Genomic DNA, 17,773 nt, shown 5'->3' on the forward strand with positions numbered 1-17,773 from the left:
TTTAAGGCATTTTAATGTTAGCAAGATTTAACGAATACGAAGGAACATGATAGCTTATAGAATCGCAGCAATTCCTCGTACATGTGTCCATTTTGACGTGCCATGAAAAAGAACCCTTGGTTGGGATCGAAAACCTATTGGGTGAAAGGCAGACACCTAGCCCACTAGACCACTCTCATCCTGGTGGTGATCGAACGAACAACGTCTTGAGTGAAAAGTGGACACCTTGCCCACTAGACCACTCTCATCCTGGTGGTGATCGGACAAACAACCTCTCTTGAGTGAAAAGTGGACACATAAAGCATTAGACCACTAATAAACCGAAAGAGTGAATGTTTCTATCCTTTTTAATAAATTTATAATACTCCACAAGTTAGAATACAAAAACAACTACTGCATAGAACTTTTATTCAGAAATCAACAAGATGATTTAAACTAGATCTCAAAACAGGGGTGAACAAATAGCACACTATTATCATTTTCAATGACATTCTATAACAATAATACCAAGCAGGGTAAAAACAATGAATCTAAAAGATACTGTGTAAATATGTGCACTAAACTATGCGGAAAGTAGGCTTATGTATACTGCCTGTATTAATACGAGAGTGGAAAACAGAATAGGTACCTGTATTTTGCATACTATCTACCCGCTACAGAACAGAAATGGATAACATGTGAATTTCCTGAAACAACATGTGTTAAGAACAGTATAAAACTTCTTTATAAACAAGTATAAGCAGAATTCATTCACTTTACTTTGCAAGTGAAAGCAACATTTTTCAAGATTTAATACCCATAGTCCGAGTTGGATGTGTTGTAAAAATTGTAGAAAATATACACTATGGGGCCATTTTATCAGCGCAGGTCTGACAAAAGTTCATAAGACCAAGAATTTCAATTCAGCATATTGTCAGTGATACAAAAAAAATTGAACGTTTTACTGGCCAAATATAATATATTAGGTTTGAACTGACAAATAAAACTATTACTTTGGCAATAGGTATTATTACTACACAGAACTATCGATTCGATAAAGTGACCATACAAAATCTTACGATCGTTAGACAGATGGGGCTTATATACCTAGATCCTTAACACATTCTGTAAGATATCTTCTAACAAAGTTAGAGCACTTATTTGCAATAAGCATATTTTGCTTTATTATCATTACGTCTTTGTACAATTTATAATACCTTATGTACACCTCATTATTGAAAATCAGCCCTGACTGCTATTACCTGATTATTATTGACATGGCATTTTTTGCAAAAAAAACTTGTATGAAAACAAATTTTCAAGATAAAATTAGTAAAATTTACAAAATAAATGTTACAAAAGCATACCTTGTATAGGTAATATTTAAGGTAACATCTAATGAACAAAATATAACCAAAAGAAATATAAATATATATACACATGTATGTATATATAAAAAATAAATAATTATATTTACCTGGGAGCAATAATACCAAGGTAATACTTGTTGTTAACTTATGCTTCACTTCACCATTAAAAAGACACAAGACTGACCGAAATGCCGAATTAATTGTTAAGTGAAGCAAAAATAATTACTTAGTATGATACTTAATTCCCCTCAAATAACCAGCTCTCATGTGCAAAATTCTATATAACCGACTTTATAAAATCAATTAATGACTAAATGGAAACTGCGTTTGTTTTTGTCAGAGGCTTTCTAAATGATTAAATATTAATCCTACCCCTGATCCATTGGCAGAGGCATGCATGTCAACACTAAGTATTATTGTTCCTAGTAATTCAGGGATGTGATTGACCTGGCAGCTAGAGGGCTGAAACCATTTCGGCCATGGGTTCTTGGGGCACTTTTGGGGTCAAAAGCACACTGCTGTAGAAGAAAAACTGGCTTTTTAGAAGCTCTTTTGAGGGTTCTTCTGACTTTAAATTTGAAGCAAACTGGGATATCAACACTAACAACCAAAAGTGCACTAGTATCTTTTTAATCAGCGAAAAAAAAAAAAATATTTATTTATTTTTTTATTGGGGGGGGGGGGGGGGCCTGGGGCCATTAGATCCGCGGAATTCCGCGAATCCGCGGACAAATCACATCCCTGAGTATTTATATTTTATCTACCCTGCCAGATCATGAAAATGTATTCAGTTGCAATAACCTTCTTATAATAAATGCATTTGGCACTTGTTAAACAACTTCAACTAGATTGGTAACAATGTTTTGGCATTTTCTGATAAACCAAGGGGGATAACTCTTGACCTCCAGGTCAGATTGTGTCCATAATCTCGGCTGAGATCCCGTGGCCATATTCATTAGGTTCAACGTTAAATAAGATTGGATCTGAAATGTGGATGCTAGTGTTCATACAAACATATAATGGACAAAGGACAAAAGACAATCACAAAAAATCACCTTCAACCACATGGGTTAGGTATGACCACTTCGTAGTCAGTTGGCAGTTTGATCACTTCGCGTTCAGGTGAGCTTAAACATTACAGACTTTCTTCTTGAATTTCAATGATAAAGCATGAACTTCGGAGACAATTTTCTTTTCATTGAATTAATTAAATCAATGGTTTGTTAAAATATTCAGAAAAGAAACTCAACATGAGGGTCAGATGATGGTTTCACCACAACCTCAAAAAAAGCTGGTAAAAGCACCCTAAAACACATGAAGAAGTTGTTAAGACATTAATGGACTTTCTAATCAAAGATTTTACAAAAATAATACTCAGATCGATATTTAGTTCAACATTGAGTAAGTGTGACAAATCATGTCAAGATGTTTGTTAAATTTAACAGGGTAAGAACTGGCTGCCATTTCTCTATAATGTTAAGCATAACAAACTTAGGTATCATATTTCATTTAGCTGAAATTTGGGCCAGGTGCCGCCATATTTCCAAAATGTGTTCGAAAAGATAGTTTGTCTACTTGGGCTGATATTTGAGTGCTTTTAAGACACAAAATATCGGAATGGTCCCCAGGGTAAATCATCAGAAATATGACATATATGTCTGACACAGCCTCTAGAAATCAGCTGATGTACATGGTTAAAAACCAGCTACAGCTGCCTGCTGATAACCTGAAAAATATTGCCATCTTTATGGACAGAATATAATTTAGAACACTAAAACGAATATTAGAGTCGAACATGCAAAGATTAATACCCGTTTGACTAAAATTACAAGTCAAATATTTTACTGAAAATACCAAGATCTGCACCCGCAGCAGCTCCACGCAGGCTCACGCCCCACGCTTCCACGCACACCGCGGTGGCCCTCTTACTTATCGCCACATATGATCCAAAAGAAGTGTTTGTACAATACATTCGATCAAAATACAGTGCCTAATACAGACAAAAAGGAATGGAAAAATAGATCCAAAGCTTGAAGCATATTTCAATGAGTATTTTTTTTATATTTTTTAGTTGTTAAATAAAACTGTCCAAAAGTATCACAACAAATTTGCCTTTTAACACATGAAAAAGTCATGTATCAAGTCTGGTAAAAGGAACAACAAAAAAACAACAGAATTCCGATACATGATTAAAGCAGTTACAAATATACATTTCGGTATTCTAAATGCTTAAAACTAAAAATATCAATAAAAGTCTGTCTCTAACTACTGTGACAAGTCCGGATACAGAAAATTACCAATCTGGTTTAATAGATATCAGCAAATTAGTTTATCATTTCTATCCTTAATAAATTTAAATATGTGCATACATTTTTAATATTCATTTATTTTCAGATTAAATCTTCTCAAATTCGGAAAGCTGTTTAACGGAAAACAAATCATCAAGTCCTTCACAAAAATGAATTCTTTCTAGTTCCCTATCAACAATGTTATATTCTGCTCTGCTGTGCTTGGTCAGCGGCCCCTGTAACCACAGAGTTGATTGCCTTGGCAACGTAGTCGATGTTAGAGGGGGTCAGTCCACACATGTTGATACGGCCAGACTTCATCGCGTAGATGTGGAAACGCTTCTTCAATTGCTCACATTGCTGTCCTGTGAAAATATCATACATTTACAGGTTAGTTTATATTGATTTCTTTCCTTGAGCAGGATTGTGAGAAAAGCTGAAATGCTTATTGAATTATGGTCAAGTCAGTTCCCTGTGTAGGAAGTGGTACTGGTGTCAATTTTGAGAGGAAATGAAAACAGTCCCTATTTGGGGATTAAACCTGCTTTAAACCACTTGTACCATTGTTATTTCAATATATTTTATCTTTGAGTTACATGTGCAGTACTATTTTAACCTTTGCCATTTTTTTTCGACTCAATAAAATTTGTCAAAACAAATATGGTGGCTGCCGATTTTGACATGTTTAACTGGGTCCTATATATGCTTTTTATGGTTTAAATGTTTTTCTCCTGATTTTTCTCATATTTTTTTGCCTGCCTCCTATCTGATAGCATCCTATACACAGTGAGTCATGGTACAAACTCGGGGGTAAGAGGCAGGCACCTGTACCTCTAAACCACTCTTGATAAGTAAACAGGTGATCAAAATAAGCACCAGCCCAAAGGCCCAAATCAAGGTTGGGCTTGTAAATGTCTAGGTTTGTTATGTATGTTTATATGTACAGGCTTGTAGATTATGTAATCTAATTATATGTTTATACAGTACCCCGGTACTTAGGCTATTATTTAGATGACGGAGGTGTTTTACTACCATTTGTTGGTTAAGTTTATACTCCATGTTAATAAACTGTTTATACAATTATAAACTTATGAATCCAACAAAAATGAAGGTAGGTTTTATTCTATCAAGGGAATTATGATTTCGTCATAAAGAGTTTGTCAGGGACAGATCCAGAAATTGAAGTTAGTTACTTAGGGCACAAACTTTTGATATTCGCCCTTCCCTTTGCAATCCATAAAAAATATAACAGTGTTATACAATGCCAGTCCACAAGTACACCAGCTGTAACGCTAAATCAGCCTATGACAGATTACAATTGTTATCTATTTTATGTAACCAAAAAATATATTGAGTCTAGGTACATTTGTTTGGCCAGGGTAAATTAAATATATATTTTTCCTTTTAATACTCATATAACAATATCCATGTTAAGGTTGTGTGGGGAAATTGTCACTTGTTCACAAGCCTATCATTATTATACCATTGAGTCCAGTGTAACTGAACATTCCTCGTTGCTGGACGATATGATCCCAGTTACCAGGACAACCAATGGCCTTCAACTTCTGGTGCAGCTGATCTCGCATGAGCAGTATACGATCAGCCATTGTCTTGATGTTTTGTTTCCTGTGTGTGAATAGATGTAATAGGGTGTGAGGGGCAAAAAAAACAAGAGATGTTTGTCAAACATTATGCCCCCCCCCCTGAGCGTCATGTTGTCAGGATTATTTGGACAATTGAATGAAATATGCATGGACCTCCAAGTCAAGTTTAAGGGCCATGGGTGCAGGCAGTGTCAAGTTTTCACACAGACAAGCTTTTTGCATTCAAGGTCACTGTGACCTTGACCTTTGGCCCGATGACCCCTAAAATTAAAAGGGGTCATCTAAAGGTCAGGCTCAACCTCCAAGTCAAGACTGAGGCCCATGGGTGCAGGCATTGTCGAGTTATCACTTGGACAACCTTTTATCCTTCAAGGTCACTGTGACCTTGACCTTTGGCTCGATGAACCCCAAAATCAAAAGGGGTCCTCTAAAGGTCAGGCTCAACCTCCAAGTCAAGACTGAGGCCCATGGGTGCAGGCATTGTAAAATTACCAATCGGACAACCTTTTATCATTCAAGGTCACTGTGACCTTGACCTTTGACCCGATGACCCCTAAAATCAATAGGGGTCATCTAATGGTCAGGCCCCGCCTCCATGTCAAGTTTGATGACCATAGGTCTAGGCATTGATGATATATAACTCAGACAAGCTTTACAATCCTTTTACCATATAAGGTCACCATGACCTTGTCCTTTGACCCGATGACCCCTAAAATCAATAGGGGTCATCTACTGGTCAGGCCCTATCTTCATGTCAAGTTTGACGACCATACGTCAAGCAATTGTTGAGTTATCACTCAGACAAACTTTGGTCTACTGACGGACCGACTGATCTACTGACCGACTGACATGTGCAAAGCAATATCCCCCTCTTCTTCGAAGGGGGGCATAATAAATTGTGTTTATGTAACTGCCCATGGGGTTCTCCTCCCTCTTATGTTTAAAGTGAGAACCATGAAGAAAGAAGTATGAAAGTATGTTTAAGTATGAAAGTATGTTTATAACTGCTACATCTTGAAAACATCCACAAAATACTTTATGAGATCTTATTTTCAGCTAGTTTTTCTAACATGTGATTTTTTTTATCTTTATTTTTGAACACTTTTAATCAATCTGGTTAAGCAAAATTTCTCCAATTTTTTTACATTTGTTGTAAAAAATAAGTCCAAAAATAATAACTGGTTTTGGTCAGCTCATTACTGTTATGCGTACTGATTTTTATTATATATTTATATAATGATATATTTTGTTAACTATAAAACACTGTATACCTATTGGAATGATCCTCAAATTGAGTAAAGAAAAAAGAAACAAGAATGAACCGTAATTCAAAAATTCCTACCATTCGGCACAAAGTGGTTGGTTGTTGAGGACGCTAGCAACAATCCTGGCCCCATGGTTGGCGGGGTTGGACCAGGTCGTCCGCACGATTATCTCCATCTGCGACCGAACCTTCACCATGGCATCCGAGGTCGTACTTATCACACACAAGTTACCTACACGCTCGTCTGCAAAATCATCGAAAGGATTAATATTCCAATAATGAAATTTTCATTTATGCTCTTGCGAAATATCATATTATTTTTCCCGTTTTGCTTAATAAAAGTTGATTTTTTTGAATGACATCACAATGCCATGTGTTTCAATAGATAATCCAATTAAAACCAGTTGAAATGAAAAAAAAAATTAAAAACCTGAACATAAAATGAACATAAAATTTGTTCAATTTTGGTTTAAAGCTGCACTTTCATAGATTGAACGTTTTGACAACTTTTGTAATTATGGCCTTGGAACAAGTCTATTTTTGCAAAAACCAGTGGAAACCAGTAGTTATATAAGACTGCTGACAAAAAATCAGATCGCAGATTTTTATATTTATGTTCAAAAATTGATGTTTTATGCATTTTTCTTAAACTGTTAGTAACGGTTTCAGCCACAAAACATTAGTTTTCAAACGGAAATATGAAAATATACAGTCTGTTTCTTTGCCAGCAATCTTATATCATTGGTTTGCAGATATTTAGGCAAAAATTTGCTTTTTCCAAGACAAAAATTGTAAAGTTGTTAAAATGGTCAATCTGTGTGAGTGTAGCTTTAAGATCAAACTCATTTCACTTGTGATTTCAAATTTTTTATTCTCTATCATGGTGAGACTCATGAATAATTGCTTTCTGTGATCACTCAGTGAAGATCTTAAACCGCAACCTTTTATTAATGCCATGAAATTAGGGGAAGACGACAAATTTACATGACAAATTTACTTACTATACAACCCAAAGTTTTTGCTGAATGACTGGGCTATAAAGAACTCAAATCCTCTTGAAGAGAAGTATCTGCAGGACCACGCATCCTTGTCAAGATCTCCCGACGTGAAACCCTGGTAGGCGCAGTCAAGAATAGGGAAGAGTTTCTTCTCTGCGCACACATCAGCGATCATCTTCCACTGCGCTTCGGTGGCGTCAACACCGGTCGGGTTGTGGGCAACGGCGTGAAGAATAACAACTGATCCTGCTGGAGCTCCCTGAGGATAGAAAAATTGTTATACAGTCAAACCATGTTGGCACAATGTCGCTTGGCTCGAAAATTCCACATTGGCTGAAAATGGATGTAAAGGACTGATTTCTTTACACTAAAGGACCATTCCTGCTTGGCTTGAATGTTCCGAGGCTTGAGGTATTTTCAACGGTCACTGCCAGTTCAGGGTTTCTACTGTATACTCACTTTCACTCATCCCGTGTCATCATTTGTCTCATGGTATTCAAGTAGCTGTGTAATAGCACTTTAAAGTTAATCATTTACTAATTAATTTTACAAATACTTTAACACGGTTAAAATCTGCCATAAACGTTTTTGTAGTATCTGTTTGCAATCATCAACAAGATATTATACCCATACACATTCTGACCAAATTTGGTGCTGATTGCAAAATGCTTCTTAAGTTATTGATGAAACAACATACTGGACAACACCCGCCGTGGGTGAAGGGAACTTATAAAACTTAATTACTGTTATTTTTATTGACGAGCACTTGATATTCTTGCTATAACTTGATATTGTATGGCATGAATGTTCAAAATACAGCTTGAAGAAGCCCTATTGATCCTGCTTGGGCTGCCTGCAGGTTGAAAATATTCCTTAGTGACACTAAATAAACAATCAGTTATTACGTCCTTGCTTTCACACCTTATGATAAGGCCATATGTAATTGATTCTAAGTTTAGCATCAGGTTTCAATTCTCATTCTCATAAATAACTAACCGTTAATCTGTTATGGCCTTAGTTTTTTCCATGCTAAATTTAATTATTTCATTTGTTGTTGGTGTTTTTGGTTTTGAAGGCCCAAAGCCTACCAGCCAGATGAGACTACACATGGACTCAGGTCTGGCATGGATTAAACATACCCTGAGATCCTCCAGCATGCCGTCAATATCAAGGCCTAGATTCTTCGGGTTCCAGTACCGGTACTCCTTCACGTTTGAAAAGCCCACACTCTTGAATATACCCTTGTGGTTACCTGAAATTGTATACAGATATATAAAATATATATTTATATAAAGGAACTGCTTAATTCCTTTGATACCCCGGATATTTTTCAAATAACAATGTCAATGATTGAAATATGACCACATTGACAATTGATCGTATACATTACTAGAACAGAGAAAGAGGAAAATCCCTGAATTATGAGAGCCTTTATAGTCTAAACATATTTTATTAAACAAAATATCATACATTGCAACATTGTGTGTCAAGATATATATTATATATTGAATCAAATTCAAACGAAAGCAGAGCTTATAATGTTTCTCTCCAGGCCTTTGTGAGGTTGTACTCTCCCAGCTGAGGGAAACATTGTAAGCTATGTTTTCATTTAAATCCATGTCAATATACCACATACACGTATTTAATTGAATCAAATACATAAAATATTGAAATCTGATGGCTGAAATATATGTTGAATAAAATATGGTTAAACTAAAGTACTAAGACTGCTGAACTTTGCTCCAACATTGAAATATCACAAAAATTCTGCTTGTTACATCAAGTCGGACTACCTGTATTACTGTCACTTACCCCAGGTAGGATTGGAGACATATACTGTGTCATACTTCATCTGTTTCTTGAGGAAGTCGGCTGCAATCCTGAGGGCACCCGTCCCTCCCAGGGCCTGCACCCCGCATACCTACATGCACACACTAAACAACTTAGAATGTCATTAAATGTCATTTAATTTATTGTCAAAACCTTTTTTCCAGTTGCAGTATTTCTTATGTTTTTCCACACATGGAAGATCTGGAGAAACACTTTTACAGAGTGAGATACAAAAGATCTGGGTGTAATACCCTAGCTCTTTGTGAAGAAACCTCTTGGTTCTTTAATGTAAAATGTGCTCGGTGTAAAACACTGATACATGGGATACAACTTTCCTGGGTTAAACTATTACCGAACACACCTTTTTTTTCAGTATTACCCGTTAAATGTTGAGCACTAGGCAAGTGAGCTACTGGTGCAGGGACGATGCAAGAACTAGACATGAAAAAAATACATTAAAACTTCAGACAGGTTCTTCTTTAATTTAATAATTAAAACATGTATTGTCCTAGATGAAACATAATTTAATTCATCTGACCAATACCTTTTCAGGTTAGAAATTGAGGTTAGTGCGGGCCTAACTTAGAGGCGTAACCTTTTGACGTTTGCCCCTCCCTCAGTACCCTAATTCATATGGTTTAAAATGTTGGCAGAGGAGTTTGGGGATAATCCCCCAAGACTGTTTTTAAAAAGCTTTAGTCCGAAATGGTGCATTTTCTATTACTTTTATTCTCTGATATTGACATAAATTGTAGGCTTGGACGAATGAAAGGGGTCGGGCCCTCCCCCCCCCCCCCCCGAATCCACTTGTGCTATTTATCAATGTTTACACACAAATAATTAATACAAGTGCAATCGAGTACACTTTGTATACTAGTATATTGCCTATTTCAAAAGTACAAAGATGTTGTGTTACCCTGTTCTGGACAATTCCCTGGTCATCCTCTCCTAGCAGCATCTTGCAGGCAGCCGTTCTACAGGGAAACCAAATTACTCTTACATATAGTTTACATATGCATGTATTTGATCATTTTAGTACAAGTGTATACCGTGCTCATAATATCAGGTTAAGTTTGACATTTTTAATATCATATTGTTTCTAGGGTTTTAGCTAAAAAGTTCTAGAAGTAAAGTTTTAACCAGGTTTTAAAAAGGACAGGGTGCTAAGGTACAAAAGGGCACAGTGAATCAGGCTGTGAATCATTAAAGCATTGTGAATTTCATAGAAAATGTTTGATATTTTGCTTATTTCAATAATATTAGGTTTTTAACAACCAATTATATAAAGTTTGCTTAAATGCATAATCATATTTCAAGTTTTAATCAAAATGAAATATATATTTTATTATCTTAAGCTTTCAATTCTTTGAAGGCAGGAGGGTGCACATTTTAGTCTCAATGAGGGCAGAAGGGTGCTTCCAAGAAGAGACAGGGTGCAGCACCCATAACCCTCTAGCTAAACCCCTCAGAAAGGTGCTGCCCCCTGACCTTGCTTGGAAGCACAGTTGTGCTCTCATGGTGACCTCAGACCAAAATTGACACCATTCTGAATGAAACAATGTGCTTAAAGAGCATCAAATATTTCTTTTGTTTTGATTAAAAACGTTTAATATGTTTATTATAAGTAATTACATACAAATTTTACATATATATATATTCGACCGTTGAAACAATGAAACCTATATTACATCCCTGTCCCTTATTTCAGCACCCCGTCATTTTTTTTCAAAAACCTGGCTAAAACCCTATGTGAAATCCATAATTATGGTGCAATATATTTCCTGTTTTTAATTTATACAGAGGCCATTGAAAATCATTTGCTTACAACAAACATATTCAGTCATTGAAATTAGACTTTCGGATGAACAAGCCCGAATTCTTATACTATTGCATAGAATTATATTTTTGAACAAGCCCTGCAATATAAAATTCAGAATTTTACATTCTACCATTGCAGGGCTTGCGGGCTTGTGCTAATTTCGACCACTGCATGTTTGTCAGTAATAAAAGCTTTTCAGACCTTGAGAAATTGTTTAGTAGTGCAACATAAGTTGAATATCCCTAACCAATTGTATTTCCTAACTTAACTTTAAATAACAAAAGTCCCTTACCTGAAATCTGGTAGCCCAGCTACAGGGAGGTATTCATGGTTCAGTGTCGGGTCGTTGGCCATCTGGGCCTCTACCGTCCTCACAACCGGCAACACCCACGGCTTGCCATCATTTCCTCTGTATGCTAGAAAATAGGGATAATAGGATGCATTTAGAAAACTGTCTCATGAATAAAATCAACATGAAAACAGTCATAGGAGAAAGATAAATAACAGGCAGAGTCCAGTTGTTGTTTTTTTCAGCCTTTTTAGGGGCCCATATCCCATAATTGTCTAATGCCAATGCCTTTTTGTTTTGGTTAGGCCTAAAAAAAAAAATTGTTTGGTTAGGGTTACATCCTTTTCAAAAATAGGTAGGGTAGGTAGGCTTTTTATTTATTTTTTTATTAGGCTTTATATAAGAATGTCATTTTCATCATTGGAGAATGGTGTTAAAGTTATCTTCTATATAAGCAATTAAGGTTTTAAACTACATATTGAAAAGCAAAAAAAAAAAGATTTTTTTTATTTTTTTATTTTTTTTAGTTTTTCATTTTTTTTTTCAAACTGACTATAAAAACGTTAGGGTCGGCGCCTATTCCGTAGGTAGGGTCGGGTAACCCGAACCAAATGTATTTCTTTTTTAGGCCTTATTAAAGCTAGTTTTATGTGTCTGCTATACAAGAGCAAGTTACTGGCAACATGTACCTGTACCAAATAAGTTCCTTTCTTAAGTTAACATATTTAAAACAAATAAAACAAATAAGAAGACCTCATCATAACTAGAATGCACTGGCAAGCACCTGCCTATCATTTTATGCCTAACATTAGATTTCTGATTTTACTTCAATGTTTCTTTTTTTTTAAGAAACATTTAGCTACAAAGTCAATAGAGTGATTGGTAACAATTTGAACTTTGAATAGCTTCAGACATTGTTACAATCGGGACCAATAACAGCACAATGAATCACTGCCCTGCATTCAATATTCAGTAAATAACAAAGGCATATGGGAACCACTAGCCTACCAATAGCAAAAATTGTAAGATCCTCCTAGTGTTATTTATATTAACTGTCACTTACAGTAGGACAGTAGTTCTGGGATGATCACTATTTTCGCCTCATTTTGAAATCACATACCAAAGGCCTGGTTATTATCAGTCAGGTGCTTAAACCATAACTGTAGGTACTGACACTTTCCAACAGGTAAGGATTATTTTTAATTAAACACGAAAAAATGATCACACTTTATTTCCGCTGGCTATTTCAAGGGCAGTACGCATACGCGGAAAAATACCGTAACACTGCAGATTTAATTTCTAACTAAAGGAGAGAAAATCTTACAGTTTAGAGTGTTTAGCATAAGCATAAGTCACGTTCCCTCTTACATATACTTACCAGACATACAAGGTAAGTCATAAGTGTAATGACATGTATACAAAATGTTTGTTTGTTTGGTTTATAGTCATTTCATACCCTAACTATTTCAAACCCTCCGATTTTTGCTCATTTTGTTACCTTTAGATAGTCATTTCGTACCCGACCCATTTATTCGGCTTAATAGAGTTATTTTGGCTTATATATTTAATCTTTACTTTGCCTTTACTAGGCAAGATTCCTGGTTTTCTGGTGTCCGAGAACTACTACTGTTGAACTAGAATTTGACCTCTTGGCTTGATACTAAATATACAATTCAGAACCAACGAGAATAAAAGTTATTTAACTTCAGTTTATTGTGCATTTTTAAACAGAAATTGAGCTGATGTTTATTAAAAAGAAATTTGTATTCAGATTGTCAGAATACTATTCTTTTAAACTCTGTCCGAGAACTAATCGCCGTGCTCGTATGGCCAAGCCCAAGGTTAATGTTTTTGAGCAACTGTCAACGATAACGATGCCACTGACATCAACGCTATGATAATATCTCGAGCTAATCGACGAGTAAACAAAAAACTAGACAGTCAAATTTAACCTTTAAATATGAAAACCAGAACAAAACGTTGTTTTATAATTGATAATAAGTACGAAACATGTTGAGTACGAATAAATTATAGTGCTACAGTGCAATTTTAAGTGGTATTCTTACCACCGACACTCAGGTTCACTTTATCTTGGTGTGGATCTTGATTATATTCCGCAATCAAGGCAAAAACCTCGATCGGGGATGCCATTTCCACATCTTGAAATACGGATGATGCCATTTTCTCGTATGCCGGATGGTGATCGGTAAAGTGATCACCCATAGGTCAGGGTCAGGTCAATGTTACCAAGGTGCGTGTTTACCGGTTTGTGTTATAACCCGGTATCCGGTACCCAGTATCTCCCGGTGTCCGTATCACTCTCTGATACGGGGCTAGCTGATACCAGGATATTAGCAGATTATAAATCCCGGCAATGCATGGCACGGTATTTTTTCCTTATTGACGGTAACGTTATAACATTGCGATAGCTGTGGTGGAATTATAATTAAGATTTAATGCTCTGGTGTGTTTTGTTAATGACAGATAAACTTGCCCTCAAACTAAATGGCTATGGCTATTAAATTAATTAAAAGGTTTTTTGGTTATCGGCGCCAGATTATTGTTATGAACGAGTCTTCATCAGAGTCTCATCTGGAGTTTTCCATGTACTGGGGCCACTACTTGTTCTAGATAGTGTACATTCTTTCTATCTCTGTTTAATGTCAACTCCTCTTCCGAGTGTTACTGACATGAACGGTGCGCGCCGGCTTGTTAGTGAAAAAATAAAACACTGATGTGGCAAATCACATCATAAAAGTGAGAACTAGGGTATAAAAGAGAACACAATTTAGGTAACATGATAAAAAGTGATTGGTGAACTGGTAAAAGGATAAAAACACTGCTCGCTTATCTAATGCTTAATGGTTGCCACAGCCACCTTGAATGTGTCAGGGGTGGGGATAGTGACAATATGATTTGGCAAACTGTTCCAAAGTACAACCGAGTGAGGATAGAATGAAAATTTGTGATAGTCAGTTTTTACTTGAATTTGTCTGAAACATAGTGGGTGCATTAGTCTGGTAAATCGTATTGGTGTTTGAATATAAGATGGCAGCGTAATAGCAACATGATGATGGTATATGTTGTAAAACATTACAAGTCGGGAATCTAGTCTACGTTGTTCAAGTGAGCGCCAACCAAGACTTTCCTGCATGTTTGTAACACTGGAGAGAGGAGAGAAGTCATGTTTAACCCAACGGATAGCCCGACGTTGAACCATTTCAATTTTATTGGTGTTTGATTGTGTGTGTGGGTGCCAAATTGTGCTTGCATATTCTACCTGTGGACGGACACGGGTTTTGTTAGCTAAAGTCCTGACACTTTCTGTTTTTGTTTTTATATTTCTTTTAATGAAGTTGAGAGTATTATTTCCATTGGTGGTAATTCTCGAGATATGAGTGTTCCAGGTGAGGTCTGCTGATATGTCAACACCAAGATATTTAGCACTTCTGACTGGCTCTAAGATCTGGCCATGGAGAATGTATTGATTTCTGATGATATGCTTATTCTTTGTTATGTGCAAAACTTGACACTTGGAGGGATTAAACTCCATATCCCAATCATTTTCCCATAATTCCAGTTGTTTGAGATCATTTTGAAGGATAGCACAGTCAGAGGGAGAATTGATGGTAAGGTAAACAGCAGTATCATCTGCAAAAAGTCGAACTTGTGATTTGATACTAGAAGGGAGGTTATTTATGTAAATCAAGAAAAACAAGGGACCCAGTACAGAGCCCTGAGGTACACCAGATGTTACGGGTACTTCTTCAGAATGATCGCCATCCAAGACTACTGTCTGACTTCTATGAAGGAGAAATGCCTCAGACCACTTGAGAACCTGTGGACAAACACCATAATCCTGTAGTTTGAATAGAAGTTTGAGATGATTTACCTTATCAAAAGCTTTGCTGAAGTCCAAAAGAATTAAGTCAGTTTGATTACCTGATGAAGTGATTCTTACAAGATCGTCGGTCAGCTCAATAAGTTGAGTTTCGCATGAGCGCTTTTCTCGAAAGCCATGTTGTAGGTCATAGAGAATATTGTGTTCGGTCAGATGTGCAGAGAGAGTTGAGGCAATAATGTGTTCTAATGATTTACATAAAATACATGTAAGTGAGATAGGTCGATAGTTTGCTGGGTTGCTGGAATCACCCTTTTTAAATAGTGGGCATACAAAAGCCTTCGTCCAGGCAACAGGGATAGAGTTTGTGGTTAATGACTTTTGAAAGAGGACTGTTATAATATCAGCAATCTCGTTTTTTAACTCTTTAAGGACAAGAGGGCTTATACGGTCTGGCCCTGCAGCTTTGTTGGGTTTTAAATTGGCAAGAATTTTCAGTATGCCATTTCATTTCTGTGAATGGTTATATCACTCATCGTGGGGTAACTGCAATAATTTTGTGGTACAAGGGATCTCAATTTCTGCAAACAAGCTTGTTTTAAAGATAGAGGGGATGTTTTTGAAAATACCGATTAAAATTGGTTATTCAGAATGTTTGCTTTTTCCGTGTTATCAGATTTCAGGCTATCTGTAACGGGATCTTTGAGCGATGACACACTCTGAGAGTCTTGTTTAGAGTTTTTTAGTAATGAGTATATTCATGACCTTTCACAGAATGTTCAATCCAAAGTCAGACTAGAGTCTGCCATTTATTTTACTCTCTTAACATCTACCCAATCCGAAATTCTACATAAACATCTTGATATACTAGAAAATTGGAGCCATGAATGGGACATGGAATTTAACCCATATTAATATTAAATCGTTAACATAACAAAAAGACTAAAAACCTAAAAATCCTAATTCAAAAAATGTTCAAGAGCACAGGTTTTCAGTAAAAACATGTACCGGTAATTGCCACATTTATTAGCATCTACCGTTTTGAACTGCATCTATACTCCCCTTATGTTCTGCATGAATGGCATAATCCTGTGTGCTACGCTATAACAAAAAAAAAACCTTGACCAGATCACAGTTTGACATCATGCAAGTCGGCAATAGGATTATACTTTCTATACCACATTCTTTAACACGTCAATGGGCATTGTTCATGCTTTCAGTTGTAATACTAAATGTATACACAATAATTTTCAAACGCATAAATATCATCTAGATTATTTAGAAATTCACTGAAAATTAACAGGCGATCTCTTATGTTTTCTTTTTTTGTTTTTCATTGTTCCATACGTATTGAAACTTAATCAGAAAAAAACAAAATGTACAAATTTTACTGTGTGCTTTTCATTAATATAAATCGTTAAGACTCATTAGTGCATATTATGTCTTTGTCATCTTTTTGACACCCATCCATGAAACAGTTTCATAATGTGCCATCTTTTTCAAATTTTAACAATCAATAAAAAAAATCAGATTCAAAAATTTAATTTCGTTTTATATCTACTAGAAACAGTAATAATAAAAGTTACATAATAACAATGTAGGCCTACCATGCTTATCGATACTGGAAGTTCTGTACATAATCCGGTACAGACTTTAAGAAAACCCCGGTATCGACATAGTCAGGTATCACACACTGTTGTACCGGCTTTTCCCATTATTGATAACGGATACCGGGGTTAAACTCATACTTTAAAAATGTTTTCAAAAGCCTTAATTTGTAACAAAAAAACCCCGCATTATTGTTGCTGTGCAGCAGCTGGAACCAATAACAAATTAATCTTCTCCCAGATAGCAGCTGATAGCCGTAATCTTCTTCCTTTTAGAAATATTGGCCCCAGCGCTAGCAGATGTGGATATTCTTTATTAAATTCAGCACTTAGTGCAGTATGTATTTTACCACGTTAGCTGGTAATGTTACTTGCCGCACGTGCCCACGAGCCGGTTCTCGATCTGGACCTGAAATACATGATAAATAGTAGTGGTACCAATATTTGACACCCTCCATCATGTTCCCGGATTTTTACCTCCAGTACCCTTCATTAAAATTACTTCACACAGTTGTTCAGGACCACTCCACACAATCAGGTTACATTACTCCATATTATCCTAAATACAAATTAAGGCCCCTGATTGACTTAGGAACTTAAGTTAAAGCTTTAGGTCAAATTGTATCCAGTTAGTATAATATATAATATAGTTAGGAATTTTACTAATGTCTTCTATACCCTTCATTCTATTGACTTAATACTTCACACAATTATTGACGACCATCTTACATTTAGGTTACATAAATCATATTAATTAATTTTGAATACAATTTATTGCCCCTGATGGACTTAGGAACTTAGGTTAAAGCTTTAGGACAAATTGTATCTGGTTAGTTTAAGGGCGAATTAGGTATTTTACTTATAACTGCTATACCCTTCTTTCT

The 17,773-nt window shown here is 35.9% G+C and overlaps 1 protein-coding gene across 1 annotated transcript; it reads right to left on the reverse strand.

Annotated features, from left to right (window-relative positions):
• Positions 1–391: 391 nt before the first annotated feature.
• LOC128211564 (aspartate aminotransferase, cytoplasmic-like) lies at positions 392–13,670 on the reverse strand. Its single transcript, XM_052916507.1, has 9 exons — positions 13,508–13,670; positions 11,445–11,568; positions 10,250–10,307; positions 9,316–9,424; positions 8,643–8,755; positions 7,507–7,762; positions 6,584–6,749; positions 5,121–5,263; positions 392–4,002 (listed from the first exon to the last, which is right to left on the reverse strand). Exons 1-9 carry the CDS (start codon positions 13,662–13,664, stop codon positions 3,839–3,841), a joined length of 1,290 nt encoding a protein of 429 aa, XP_052772467.1. The 5' UTR covers positions 13,665–13,670; the 3' UTR covers positions 392–3,838.
• Positions 13,671–17,773: the final 4,103 nt, after the last annotated feature.

This window comes from Mya arenaria, chromosome 12, assembly GCF_026914265.1.
Source record: "Mya arenaria isolate MELC-2E11 chromosome 12, ASM2691426v1".
In the NCBI taxonomy this organism is placed as follows: domain Eukaryota; kingdom Metazoa; phylum Mollusca; class Bivalvia; order Myida; family Myidae; genus Mya; species Mya arenaria.